At 37.1% G+C, this 14,989-nt stretch overlaps 2 protein-coding genes across 5 annotated transcripts in view; both read left to right on the top strand.

Annotated features, from left to right (window-relative positions):
- The first annotated feature begins 1,430 nt into the window (after positions 1-1,430).
- On the top strand, positions 1,431-4,757 carry ubiad1 (UbiA prenyltransferase domain containing 1). Of its 2 annotated transcripts, none has more exons than XM_042004853.1 (3): positions 1,431-1,637; positions 2,473-3,093; positions 3,821-4,757. In XM_042004853.1, the coding sequence occupies exons 2-3, from the start codon at positions 2,529-2,531 to the stop codon at positions 4,306-4,308; spliced, it is 1,053 nt and encodes a 350-aa protein (XP_041860787.1). In that variant the 5' UTR covers positions 1,431-1,637; positions 2,473-2,528; the 3' UTR covers positions 4,309-4,757. The 2 variants fall into 2 exon arrangements, with proteins under 2 accessions (XP_041860787.1, XP_041860788.1); XM_042004854.1 differs by lacking the exon at positions 1,431-1,637 and adding an exon at positions 1,644-2,335.
- A 2,445-nt stretch (positions 4,758-7,202) lies between these two features.
- Positions 7,203-14,989, top strand: part of mib2 (MIB E3 ubiquitin protein ligase 2) — a 42,956-nt gene continuing 35,169 nt past the window's right edge. The window contains exon 1 of one of the 3 annotated variants that reach the window (XM_042003040.1): positions 7,203-7,333. Coding sequence is in view for 2 of the 3 variants with exons in the window: in XM_042003038.1 (XP_041858972.1) it covers positions 13,353-13,383 (31 nt within the window). In the remaining variant the exon portion in view is untranslated. Of the gene's footprint in view, positions 7,334-10,542; positions 10,841-13,176; positions 13,384-14,989 lie in introns of those variants that run through there. The other 2 variants (XM_042003039.1, XM_042003038.1) reach the window with 2 other exon arrangements.

Raw genomic sequence — 14,989 nt, 5'->3', positions numbered from 1 at the left:
GCCTTGTCTTATTTTTATACCTAATTTGGATTTTTAAAACAAGGTTGCTTTGACAAACTGATGTCATGCAAGAGGATAGGAATAGCTGTAATTTCTCTATATATGTAATATTTACCAGATAAATTTTCACCGTCTGGATGTCACTGTCTTATAAATGGTTACTTTTAAACTTATCTAAGGAATACACTTTACACACTTTGCTAAATGGTTTGAAACCAGAAAGTGGGAAGTATTGTAATGTAATACTGTAATGATATTTGGATGCGGCGTTTAGCTTTCAGCTACAACCAGAATTTATTAAATATCTGATGCATATGTCTTTTAATTAAATTCTGTTATATTTTAAGCATTCTGTATATACAATCATAAATCAATCTGTCATTCTGTAAAAAAAAAAAAAAAAAATCCCAACAAACTACATGGAGTTTTTTGCAGTTCTTCAAATGTAGTATCACTTCAGTTTGATTTTTCACTTTTGAATAAGCTCATTGTAATGGCATAGCGACACTGATATGGGATCTGTTTCATCTTAGGTAAAGTCTTATTTTACTTTTGATTCTGATAATATGAAGTCAGGATTCTAGCTAAACCATTAATTTAAGAAGAATTGGGCATTTTTATTCAAGTAACATAATGACTTGTAAGAGAAGGAAAAAAGTTCAAATGTTATTATGAACATAAACATAGGTGAGTTTCAAGGTTTTGGTATTTAACTGACTAAATGGATTGGCTGAAAACAGAAACAAAAATTAAACAAAACCATAATTAATTATATTAATTCTGTTTCTGTGTTTATCAAAATTTTATCAGAAAGAACTCATTATTTAAAAATACAAGTTGGGAAATTATTATAATCTTTGTTGTCAAAACCTGAGCTTAGTGGCTTTGAGTGGGAACCTGAAACTTTTCATTTCTTCCGCTTTCACTGAGTGGATTTCTGCTTTCACAGCTCTGGGTAGTGTGTCAAATATGTACACATAGACTCAGTCTGACCTTATCTACACTTTGCACTAGATAAGCAGTCTGAGCAATGTTTCTGGAAACCGCCTGCAGCAAACACTGGATCCTTGTGGGCTCCAGTAGAGGGATAGGAAGCTTCTATGCTCAAGTGACTAAGAAATATACTTGTTTTGGGGCAGGGGATGAGGACTGTGGTTATACACACCTTTAATATTTGTTTTTAATTTTCAATTATTAAGGCTCATTGTCAATTCTCTCTTATCCCTACTTCTATAATTTCTATCAAACTTGGTATAATTCTTTAGTTGGAATTTGGCTTAACGTTTTTCCCTTCTTTTCTTTACTAAACGTTTTTTTATTAACTGGCAAATATTTTTGATAACAACTTATACAACGAACCATGTGAGTACCAAAATCTAGTAACGGAAACAAAGTGAAGGCGGAACCATTTGTATGAGACACGATTTGCTCGACCTCTACATGACGTTGCACCCGCGGTGGAGGAAATGGCGCCTGTCAGGTGCAAAACGGTTTCCAATGGCCAGCCAGTCACGTACCCTCTAAGTTGACACGTAATCTCTCCTACTGACTCTCGCAGCGCCAGGCTCAGTGTGCTCAGAAATATGTTTGTAAGTGTAGAGAAACTGAGTTTGTGTCGTATACTGAAGACGTAGCAGGTAAGAGTTGTTGTTGTCAGACATTTCCTCCCGTCTGTCCCTGTGCCGTGAACGTTAGCTCGGATAGCCATTAGCTCTAATCCCATAATCTCAATAGTTAGCCTCAGGTAGTCTGTCGTTCCTAGACTCTTAGTGTCATGTGTGTTGGCTTCTCCTGTATGTGATTTTGTCAACTCTTGGATGTTAGTGGTATTAGACAAAAACCAGGTCTACTAGTAATTGGCCTTAACATTAGTTTTATTTAAAGTGGCTGACCGTAGACTTAAAAAGCCCTCGCTTTCAGCTCGCAGTGTATTTGTCGTGCTACAAATATTTAAACTTAAAACGAAACAGTTTGGAAAATGAAACGAGACTAAGAATCTTAGGAAGCTTATAATTGGCAGGTTATTTAAAGAAGTAATAAACTCCGCATTTGCGTGGAGAGATTACCTAGTGATCCTACTGGGCACCGGTCCATGAACCCGAGGCGTCGGGGGGGAGGTTTCTTGTTGTCTTAAACAAAAGATGGGTAACATGAAAAGTGTCAAAATGATGAAAATGACACAATACGACTTAAGTGTAACTTAAAGTGCAACAAAAACATGTAAAAGAATATTAGTACGACGCTAAACATTCCAAAATTATTCAGAAATTATATACACACAAACTCTTTTTCGCTACTGTTAGAGTCCTGCAGTACAGCAGACAATTCCTGTCAGGTAAGTACACAAGAAGGCACTTTCATCTTAGTTTTTGAATCAATGAAGACTGCCACTCAATGATATGATATGAATTGCAACTATCACATCTAAGGTCACATCCTTCTAACCCCCCTGATATGTTTTTATCTCCACAGGAACACCAAATCAACACTTTGGAGTTTTGCTGAAGGTGTAGACCCCCTGCAGAGGAATGGCTAAAGAGCAGAGGCAAAGCAGGGCAGAGACATTTGTACTGGCTGGATCAAATGGTCATAATGGCCAACAGTGGCAGACTGGTGTGAATAACTCAGAACAAAATAACCCTTCTGCCACTAACCATATTTCTCGGATGGCCCGCGTTGCCTCAGATGTCAAACATAAATGTGCAGCGTATGTGCTAGCACTGAGACCGTGGAGCTTCAGCACCTCGCTCACGCCTGTAGTCCTTGGCAGCGCTTTGGCATACAAACTGGAGGGTTCTGTGGACTTGGTCGTCCTTATGGTGTGTGCAGTGGCTGTCCTCGTAGTCCATGGGGCAGGGAATCTTGTAAACACCTACTATGACTTCTCCAAAGGAATTGACCACAAGAAGAGCGATGACAGAACTCTTGTAGATGAAATTTTGGCGCCACAGGACGTTGTCATGTTTGGCGCTCTGCTATATTCTTTGGGTTGCTTGTGCGCCACTCTGCTCTTCTTCCTGTCTACACTTAGGCTGGAGCACTTAGCCCTTATTTACTTTGGGGGACTTTCCAGCTCTTTTTTGTACACCGGAGGTGAGTCAAACAAAAACCAGAGTTTCTTGAATTGGTGCCTCACAGTTTTTTGGTCAGCTCAGTCAATATAGGAATATACATTTTACTTTTAAGTTGCTTCCGATATCACTTCATCTTGATGATTGTAGTAAAATACTGATGTGGGGAATAATAGCAGCTGGTAAATAATAGCAGGAGTGTAAGCATAACACATTTCTAATCCTAGTGAAGGGCAAAAGTTAACAGTAGTTGGATTTCCATTCAGAAAATGTGCATCAGGTCTATTACCTGGTTTGGCTTGAATACACTAGGCTGTGTAGTGTTAACAGACAGTGGTGTCTGCCTTACACTCAGCGTAATGCATTACTGTAAATGAACAGGGTAGCAGGAGTGAGCCAGAACCAAAACACTGAGGAGGAAGTCACAAAGCATGTCACTTGGGGCATATGCAAGAGAAAACAGGAGAAAGTTCCACAGGAACTTGTTTCAGTTTAGTAGACTATGATTATTTTCCCATGTGCTGAAGAAATTTGTATTTTCTTTTCTCATTTTTATTTTATTTTCCATATTGTGAAGAAATGGCCATGTTTATTCACTAGAAGTGAAAACTGCTTATTGTTCATGTGATGAGTTGTAAGTGAAATGTTTTTGACATCAGAATGTGGATGTTTTTGGCTGCTTTTCTTGTTGACAGCTATTAATCACAAGGTTAAATGTGTTTATTTATTTATTTTCCCCCACCCCCCAGGCATCGGCCTCAAGTACGTGGCTCTGGGAGACGTAGTAATCCTCATAACCTTCGGCCCTCTGGCTGTCATGTTCGCCCACGCTGTGCAGGTTGGGTACCTCTCGGTGCTGCCGCTGGTATACGCCGTCCCGCTGGCCCTCAACACAGAAGCTATCCTCCACAGCAACAACACAAGAGACATGGACTCTGACAAGCAAGCAGGCATTGTCACCCTGGCCATCCTCATAGGCCCTACACTATCTTATGTGCTCTACAACCTCTTGCTCTTCGCTCCTTATGTGCTGTTTTGCATCCTTGCCACCCGTTACACCATCAGCATGGCGCTACCTCTGCTCACACTGCCCATGGCCTTCCCCCTGGAGAAGCAGTTCAGGAGTCGGTGCTATGCCAAGATCCCCCAGAAAACAGCCAAGCTCAACCTCCTCATGGGACTTTTCTATGTGTTTGGAATCATTCTGGCACCTCCCAGCAGCTTGCCATTGCTGTGATTCAGATTTGGCATTTCAAATTTTCTTTTATTACAGACTAGTTTATGTACCTCTTTGTATTTGTACGAAGCTTTCTGAAGGCTTTTGTTGGCTTTAATTTATTGTGTAACTTAAAAACGGAACAGATTTAGTTTAGATGCTGCTCTGTGACAAAATGAGGCAGGTTGCTTTGCAGTATTAAGCCTTTTACAATGTGTTGGTAAAAGTAAGGATCGTCAGTGTCATTTTAAAGGGGAAGGCAACATATTCATCATTTGAGGACCCACGATTAACCTGCATTTGCCATATTTGAAGTTTGTAAAGACAAAATACATATTGACATCTAAAAACAATAAACTATCATTACCGAGCTTTGTGTCTTATGCTACATTAAGTTAATTTGGTCATGTTTTATTTTTGGAGAACCTAATGGTATTTTATCAGATTGTAATAAAGCTCACTGATGCTGATTTGCATGTCTTTTTTATTATTGATTTATTATTTTAGCCTATAAATGTTACAAGGGTTTGACAGTCTGCAAAACCATGGAGAAAATGTTAATAAAATATAAAACAAAAGGGTTAGGCAGATTAGATAGATAATTATTAAACTGGATTTTATATTAACTTCAAACCGGTTGGTATGGACAACCATACTTCCTGAGTACCTCCCATTATGCAGACATTTCCTTTCAACAGAACAATAATGATTAAAAGTGTTCAGCCATCTTGCATTTCTTTATATTTTCTTCCAAGGAGCTAGATTCTTTTTTGGTAATTTCTTAAACTGGTCTTAACCAGTAGTTCTCCAGGCTTTCTGAAGGCCTTTATGGTGTTTCTTCTGACATTGGCTGCCTTTTTACTCATTTTCAGTTCTCATTGAAGCCCATTCCCGCCATTGGAAATAAAACTATTGACAAAGTATCTCATATTTATGAAACTTAATGTAATAATTTTAAGACTAATTCCGTCAGTCTGCATCGAGCATAAATAGGCTAGAACTCGTAATCATTAGATTGAAAAGTCATAAGTTTGAGATTTAAAGTAATATTTATGAGACTCAGTCATAATTATGAGATTCAAATAAAAAGTCATTATGATGAAATAAAACATACTAATTATGAGATTAAAAGAAATAAATTTTCATAATTCTGAGATATTTTGCCATTACTTTTAATTTACAGGTGGTGGGAAATGAGCGTGCGAAAATATTCATCATCCCCTCCTTTTATTTTTGCATTAAAACATTTCATTTCAATTTTGATAGAAGTTTTTGTAATAAAGAGAAAAAAGTCTAAATTAGTGAAGTGAAATAAAAAATAAATATAATTTATTCTAAAACATACAATTGCTACTCCAAGATAACACAACAACAAGACCGCAATATCTTGTTAAGCTCCCAAAAAATCACTGAAATGTGCCCAGTTTTGAAAACTTTTATAATAATTTGAAAACAGTGGGTCATTTAATGAACTGATTAAATGAATAAAGGTGGTAAAGGGAGCAGGGACTCTCAGACTTAAGGTTCCGAGTTTCTAAAAGCAGAAAACATGACATACCTAAAACATGACATGAAGAAGACAAGGCCTTGTTTAATTAAAGGATAAGTCTTTTTATAGTTTAGCTCCATATGTAGAGCTCTGTTTTTATTCAAGACACCATGAGTGGAAATTAAACCCTTTTAAATCCCTTTTCAATTAAAATTGCTGTCTCATTTAACAAGCCAAGTTTATCAATGAACAAAAACAGTAGATGGCAGTATGGAACAACTGTTAAATGAACACGCACAGACAGATGTTACATGTTGTTAAATGCCCCATCTGTGAGACCATTTTTTTCTCTCTCCTTTAGATGAGCTATTTAGTGTAATATTTAATTATTCATACACACATCTGTATTTGGACAACATGTCTGGTTTGTTGTAGAACAACTGGCATATTATTGTGTCTCCATGAAATCATTATACCATCCTCTGGGAAAGAAAAAAAAAGTCAGGCCAATAAAAGAGAGCAACATCAAGGGAAGCCACATAATTTAAGAGGTATCATGAAAATTTTTTAAACTAATTTATTTGAATTACTATTTCACAGGGAACCCGGTAGTTTATTTATTTGTTTATTTTATGTCGTTATTATTTTGTAAACGTCATGTGATAATTTTACCTTTTTATATTAGTGTCTGAGCGTATTCATTCTGTGATGTTTAACGGGACAGCGGCCCTTCTGAAGGCAAGTCCTAAAGAAGGGGGCAGCCACACCCCCCATTTAAACTGAACTACAGACATGCCCACGATAATCTCACAGTCAGGAATGTAACACTTCCAGCTCATTTAAGGTCATGTTGAACAAGAAAAATAAGGAGAGAGACAGGCATACCGATGACTGCCAAGACCCAAAGAAGACCGAGAGTAGTAAATATTTGGGGACATGTAATACATTTTTAGGCATTTTCGTTCCTCAGCTTATGCTGTGAGCATGATATGTCTATGTTTATTTATCCATTTATTTGTACGTTGTATATTCTCTCTTCATTGCAGCCATGGAGTTTTTCATAATTATGTTCATAAATTGTTTTCCATGTTTTAATACAAAATTCCTGTAATAATCTACAGAGTTCTACTTTTTTTTAAAAGTATTGATCAATATTAGTTGATCAATCGACATATAGTAAATTAAATACTTTGATAAGATCATTTTTGAAGTATTATTAAATTTGGATGATTATTATTAAAATGTAATAACACACGAAACTAAAAAAATCAGCTTCATCAATAATAATAAGAAAGCATAAACGATACAACCAAACAAATAATAGAAACAATACATAATAAAACAAATCGCGCATTTGTTTTGTTTATTACGAGTAGCACGTGAAAGCAGCATTCTCAGTGACGCAATGCATGGGCGTGTTGTCATGGCTATGTGCAGCAAAACCTTTCAGTCAAGTAAATACTTATTTGTCCCAAAACAAATCATGTCAGCGTTGGTAGTAGACAGCAATATGGAATTTCATTTTACAACAAAGTAAACATTCGTGTCAAAGATTGGGTAAGTAGCTAGAACATGAAAGAAGCTATTTTTATATCAGTACAGGTTGGCCAAACATTAGTTAGCTAGCTAGCGTCAACGTTAGACAAGCTAGTGTTACGTACAGTCCTACCATGCTTATAAAGCCACACAGAATACTGTTTTTAATTTGCCGTTTGAATGTCAGCGAATGGTACAAGTTATGGTAGAACAAACATGCATCATATTAGATGTACATAATAGCAAGTTGTCTAATCATAAACGAAAGACACTGTTATTTATTATTCTTATTTTTTTAAAGTCTCATGATCATAATAGCGATATTTTTAGTGATCGATAGGGAGCTGCTTGAACTAACGGCTAACGTCGGCTGTTAATTTTAGAAACGGACGTTTATGCTATAAATAGAAATGCCTTTGAGTTCTGTGTATTAGTCAGTCCAATAAATTGTCAGAAGCCGTTCAGCACTTGTAAGGGTCTGTCGCTGTCTCTTCTTGAAAGAATAGGCTGTTACCGAGATTTTAGTAAGCTAACCATGGATGAATGAATGACTGCTGGGGTGTCATGGTTCTGGTGCTTTACCTGCCGTCACCGGGTAGCTCGTTCTTTCCATGGCATTGTATTATAAGAACGTCGTAGAGTCAGATTTCTTAAGAGAAAGTAAAAGGACTAAAAACTCATTTTATAAATGACCAGAGCGATGGTTGAGAAATAACTGTCTAGACTTAACTGGGTCTATTTTTGTTGTTTTTATGTTAACTTGTGCAACTATTATTACGTTATAATATGAGATCTAACCCCTTACAGCTGTCTTTTTCTGGTTGGTATTGATGACGAATGGGTACAGCTGGTTTATGCAGGTGCTGCAAATGGTCATAGATGAAAGTAGCCTCAACCACACTTACTTAAGAAGTTTTTGCCATCTGCAGTGTTTGTACTGTTTGGACTACAGTTTACATTACAGTAACGAAGCTTGAACTCATTCAGGTTTTCGCTACAGAAATGACTGGTAATCTGGAGAGACAGAGTTAATCAGTTGATTTAATTTGATAAAAGATTTGGGAAAATATTGTATTGACTTACTCTGCAATTTGGAAAGTCAGTGCAACAGTGCTTATTTTTAATTGCTTTTCTTTATCTTTTTATTTAATCACTTTTATTTTTTTAAGTTTGTTTTTAATAGCCTTTTTATTGCTTCCTGCACCCCACTGTAATGCTTTTAATGTTTTACTTAAAGCACTTTGAATTGTCTTGTACATAAATTGTGCTATACAGATAAATTAGCCTTGCCTTGCTAGTTTAGTGACAGCTTGTTTGCAATAGTCATGTTCCCATCAATCCCACATAACTTTGGAAACATGTATAATCTAAACTTTACAAGAAAATGCATTTATGGCTGTCAGAGTGACGCAATATTGAAAAGACTAGATTGATAATAGCTGCCACCAGTACGGTTTTCCAAAGTGTTTCATAGCTAGTTTTACATCTTGTCTTATGAAGTAGTATTATGGGATTCAGGTAGCTAAAAGCTTAATTTCTGACTAAATGCATAATTGCTCTACAGGTTGCATTGCACCTGACACTAGTCTCCTCAGTCTGGACACGGTAGCATACATACATCTCCCACATTGGGGTGTCTATGTCACTCTTTGTTTGGTTTCATCTTTTGGTGCAGTGGACCTCAACTGATTTAAAAGTAAAGACTTAATGAAACTGAAAGTATTTGGAAAATTCAGTTTAGGACTTTTTGGACTTAAAACAATGCAGTGTCCTGCCAATGGACTGAGGAAGGAAACTGAGCAGAAATGTAGGAGAGAATGAGTATGGTCAAAAAGAGCCACGAAAGCGGAAACTGAACTCACTGAACCTTCCCAAACTGTCAAAGTTGCTGACTAAAACAAAGCCCCACTACGTCAGTAATATGGAAGTGGTTTAGATTCTGTAAAAATGGTGAGGAACAGATTTGTACAATGTGCAAACTTTGCCGTCCGTTGGTAAACAGCAAAATGTGAAACTCAACTAATTTGTTTAATCACCTGAAAATGCATCATCCCAGCAATTATGCTGAAGGCATGAAAATTCGACGCACTGCCACTTGGTACAGCAGTTCAAGAAATACCTAAAGCCAAAGCAGCAGGTCCAGATTCTTCAAACTTTTGCAAATATAAATAGTTTCTTTTTTTAAAAGATTTATTTGCTAAGTGTTGGGCATATTAATACTGGTCTGACTGGTCTGTTTTTATGGTATTACATGAAAATTCTTAAAGCATAAATGCTTTGGGTTTGTCCAGAGCAATAAGGACTTCTTGCTCAGAGTAGACTAGACATAAATTTAATCCAGTGTTTAACTCAACAGATTTGATTATCCAGTGCTGCAACTTTCCTGCTCCTTTCTGATATTCCTACAAGGTTCTGAATGGTTTACTTCTGGTACAATAGTTGATACATCAAACATACCTTTCAGATTCCATTTTCTATATTTTTATTTTTTCCTGGCTTAAAAAAACAACAACTTTAATCTATCTTCTCATTGTGATGACTGATGTCTGATCAAATGTTTGTGTTGTTATCTGTTTGAAGAGGAATTGTGTGAACAAATGGCTCTTTTTACACAGTATTTTCAGGACAAACATGTCCGTTACATGGACAGCAGTGGCTTTGTATAGTAGACAGGGGAGTGGTATAATCAACCTGATTATAAGCTTCTGTCTCAACCATTTCCTAAGTACCCATTCATTCACTGGCTTTTCATGTCCTATCAGTATCAGCTGTATATTTAATTGTGTGGGCAAGTATCAGCATCATTTTAGCTGCTTTTTAAAGGCTTATTGTTGTCACTCACACTGGTGGCCACATTAAGAGAGCAGTTCAAGGCTAGGAAAGCATTGGGAAACACACAATCTCCCTCCTCTTTGTTATGTGCATGAACCTGAAGGAGATGTGAGCTATCTCTCCCAACAGCAGCAGTTGCACAAACCAGTTTACAGCAGAAAATGAGGTCTGTGGCAGGTGTCCATTCATCAAAATAATTTTCATCCCCACCCCCTTTTTCTCCATGAGCGCCCCTCCACCCCCCCCACCCCCCATCCAAAGAGATCCAGACCCTGCCCCCCAAATGTATGCCCCTCCCCTTTCCCCTCTGTCCTCTGCTTGTCTGCTCATTGGAAGTAGGGCGAATGGTGTCCCCACGGGCTATGAAAGGAAGACGGCTGTACATCCTTATGCAGAGTTTGATGCGCATGTGTTTATACATATTGGGATGTGAAGACAATGTGTCAGCTTTACACGCGTGTTGTTGATGGTCACATGCACCAGTGATGGAATATAGCATCAGAGGAAGCCTGTACAGAGCAAAGCCCACTGGCCAGTTTTTACACGAAAGCAAGGGAACGTCAAGCTGAATGCAGTGCTCATCGGGCAGCCACTCTCCCTGGCCATCCTCCTCCCTCTCCTCTCCTCCTCCTTCACCGTGGTAATCCTTGCTGACACAACGCACAAAGGACTAAATGCTGGCTGCATCCTCCAGCAGTAAGGCTCTTTCCCTTCTTCCTCCTTCAGCTCTGATCCTCTACCATCAATCTGTTTGTCTATTTAGCAGGATGCTGTTTCTGTAAGACCACTTGCAACTGTATATCATATCCTTGGAATGCCGGCCTGGCTGCCTTACTCCTCCGCCCCCCGTATGTCTTCCTCCTTGGCCGGTTCATTCAGAGAGAGCTACACAACAAGGCTACAGCCCTGAAGAGCATTTTTTTCCCTTAAATTTGTTATTTCTTTTTTTATTTTTAATCTTGGTTGCAGCTAGTGAGACACCTATTTTTTTCTTCATCTGATGCATATGTAGCCGGAGGTCGGAGCTAGGTCCTCTCTCTTGTTCTCCGTCTCTCTGTTCACCCTGCTGCTCATCACTTTACCAACAGGTAAAGCAGCTAAACAAAACATGTTTTATTAATTAAATGATGCAGTTTTTTTTTATCATATCTACTGGAATAAGGCTGGCATGTGTTTGATATACGTGATGATTCTGTTCTTATTTGTAGATACAGCAACATAGGTTGTTCTTCTCAGTTTGAATCTTTAAAAAAAAATCAACAATGTGATTAGAATTTCAGAGTTGATGAGCCATAATGAAATATGACTGCTAAGATCTTATAAGTCTGTCACAGTAGTCACATATGCTGATTTCAGTCTTATATTCCCAGAAAAGTAAGAAGTGCAAAGGCAACAAGCATGCATTTGGTATGAGTCCATGGCCATGCTACTACAAATGTGCCACATGTCAGTACAGTCTGTAGTAGAGCTAGAAGATATGCTAAGCAAGCAGATATCTGTTTGCCTTGGCTGCTGCTGTCAGTGTTTGTCTAACAGACCTCTGATGATCAAATAAGCGAGAAATCTTTAAACCAATCTCTACCTGCAGACACAATTTATTATGTCAAAGTTGAGCTTGCAGTTTGCATTTTTAATGTTTGCATTTTTCATAGCAGGTACCCCAGTTTCTCTTTGTTAAGAGGCAAGTTACGAAGCATTTGACTTTATTGGAAGCCCTAACAATAATGGCATTAGTTATTTGGTCTAGATAACAGCAGGAGCATTTATCTTGCAGTGTGTTACTTTTAGGTAAAACAGATTTTTACAAGAGTAACCACATGAGCTATCATCAGAACACACCTACATCACACATGTGACAATTCATTTTATCAGTCCAAAATGAAATTTGTACATCAGCCAGTGGAATATTTTTAATTATTTTGAAATTGCATCATGGATTGCATCATGGATTATTTGACTTAAAATAATTGCCTGTGATCATATTGACAAGACATTAATGAATGATTTAATATTTAAGATTCACAACTTGTTATTAATTAATTCTAATAGAAGCACATGCAACATAATAATAATAGTGAGAAATGGAGCAGAAAGCCCCACACATTTGCTCTGGTTGGATTCACTTATGTCACAGAAGGTATGGTAAACAGTAACGGTCACAAATGTCTAATTTAAAACATAAAATACACAGGCTTAATTTCAAATATATATATTTATTTACATTCCAATTTAAAAAAAAAAAGTTACCTCCATTTTGTCTTTATTAACCTCAAACTAGATACATTTCCACTTACAGTTTTTTTTTGTAAAATGTTTCTTTACCTGGCCCAGCATGTGTTTTATGTTAAAATCAGTTCAGGCTTTGTGGGTCAGGACTTGTGTTACAGACTGGTTGATAATCTAACAGACTAAAATGTTTGACCTGACTCAAATACTAGGTTTTGTTTTTGTTTTAGATAATTAAATCAGTGTGTGTTAAAGGTGTTATAAGTAACTATTGTATGCTTGGTAATTAAGATACTTTGCAAAATAATGAATCTTTTAAACACTGAATAAAATGGTACAGGTACAGACTGTATAAGCCTTGATGTGTTCCAGGTGAAGTTACTGCAAATCTAAGGCTTAATACACAAATAGCAACATGTGACATCAATATTGACTTTTTAAATGATCTTTTACTTAAGGCGGAGCTATAGTGCCGAGTTAGGTGGAGTTGTTTGGACATAGATTTGTGTGAATCAATCTTCTTTGACAAGATACTGACATTTTAAACAAGACACGATCAAAGCTTCCTCCCTTTTGCATGACAGTGCCCATTATTATTTTGAGTAATGTATTAACCTGAAACACAGTCCTCCTGTACGATCAGCACTCTTCCTTTGTTTGCCTTTCTCAGCCACTTTTTTTTTCTTTTTCACCCCAGATAAAGCATCAAGTTTGCACAGTCCTTGAGTAACATCTGTCAGACAAAAAAAACTTACCAGGAAAGAAGAAAAAAAAAGGAAAAAAAGAAACAGAATGTCCCAAAACAAAGATCAAAGTTCACAGCTAACCAAACACCAGGATTGTGCCAGAAAGGGTTTATTCCCCTGTTAGTGGGATGACTGCTTCATAGCGGTGGTGATTTCAGATGGTACCTCTGGTCAGCTTGGGATAACAGCACTGCTAAGCTTTTGCTGTGACAGTAAACTGGAAAACAGCAGCCAGCATGTTCAATAGTGGACTGAAGATCATGGGGAGTGAGTATTATATCCATCCATACATTATCTATACTGCTTCATCCAATTAAGGGTCACGGGGAAGCTGGAGCCTAACCCAGCATTTAGCATGTGAGAGGCAGGGTACACCCTGGACAGGTCTTGAGTATTATAATCCCTGATAATTCAATATGATAATCCCATCAAATTTACAGTAGGCTATATGTTTCCAGAGAAGAATTTGTGAGTGTGTACATGAAAGGTTTATGTTTGCTGAAAAATTCTGAGTGATTAGTCTGATTGAGGACTCAGTTCGAGATCGGTTCACACTGCACTACTTATTAAATAATGTGTTCCACTCTCCGCCAGTTGTGGCGCTGCACCAAGAATTACTGAAAAAGAAGACGGGACACAACAAAAAAAGAAAACTCTATTAATTAATGCAGAACAACTTCTATCAGAACTGTTAGAGAATTCTTCCACGTCTGACCGCGAGCTATTTTTCCCATCCAGAGCCGCCTTTCACCCCCCACATGCATCATCTGCTTCTTTGATTCGAATCTGAATTTGTTTGCTCGTCAATAAAACCCCAAACGAAGCGGACTTTTCGAGTGAAAGAACTAGGATTCGAATCATAAAGACCGCTGTGAATGTACCCTTAAGTTTGCTTATGAATGAGAACGACATGACTGACTTATTAAATGTGATTTTAGTTTGATCTAATTTTATTTTGATCTGATTTTAGATTATTTAATTTTTTTTTATTTACCTATTATTAAAAATGTTGTTTGTATGTTATTTATTTTAATAGTTTTAATGTAATGTGCACATTGTGGCAACTAACTTTGTTGCTTTTAAAGCGCGTTTTGAATGAAGTTGGTCTGTTTAGTGAACTGTTGTCTATTTACAAGTGAGGATTACATTTGCTTTTCACATTTCACACTAACAAACATTCTCTTTGATATATCTTATTAGTGTATACAGTATATCTCAATACATTACTAATTTGATTGAAATTCACAATAGAAATTTCTGTCAGGCTTAACACCACATGCTGAAGACATTTTTGTATGTATTTTTTATTCAAACTCCTTATTGATTTTTCCCCAGTCCTCAGAACACCAGATGCGTTTGACATGAGTTAGTGTTAGCAGGTTTTTGTCATTTCTGATAAGACTCTTAACTAAGTTATGAAAATGTGTGTGTGCTACGTATTTACATCCACTTAGAGTGGGTTGATAGAAGAAATGAAAGAAAAAAAACCCTCTTATTCAAAGTAGGAGTAGAAATAAGGAAAAAAGCCAGTTAGACCATGTGTTAGAGGGCATTCAGCCAAGTCTTTGCTGTTTCACACTGTGGCATATTTCCCATGGCACTGGGTCTGTCCTTAATAATACTTTTGATGTGGAAGCTGCTCAGTGATCGTCATCATGTGGCATAACTCTTATTTATTTATTTTCCTGATTGGGTAAAGCATTCCAGATAATTTCTATCAGCTATCTGTTATTTGTACAAGTTTTGTCATGTCATAGGGCTGATCACCTTAAACTTATCAAATTGTCAAAGTTAAACATGGAAGCAGTCTTTTGTACCATAATTACTGCATAATGGTTATTAAACATTTTCATAATCACAGATTGTTTTCAGT

The sequence above is a fragment of the Melanotaenia boesemani genome, chromosome 13 (assembly GCF_017639745.1).
Source record: "Melanotaenia boesemani isolate fMelBoe1 chromosome 13, fMelBoe1.pri, whole genome shotgun sequence".
NCBI lineage: Eukaryota > Metazoa > Chordata > Actinopteri > Atheriniformes > Melanotaeniidae > Melanotaenia > Melanotaenia boesemani.
This window is presented reverse-complemented; position numbering and strand designations above follow the sequence as displayed.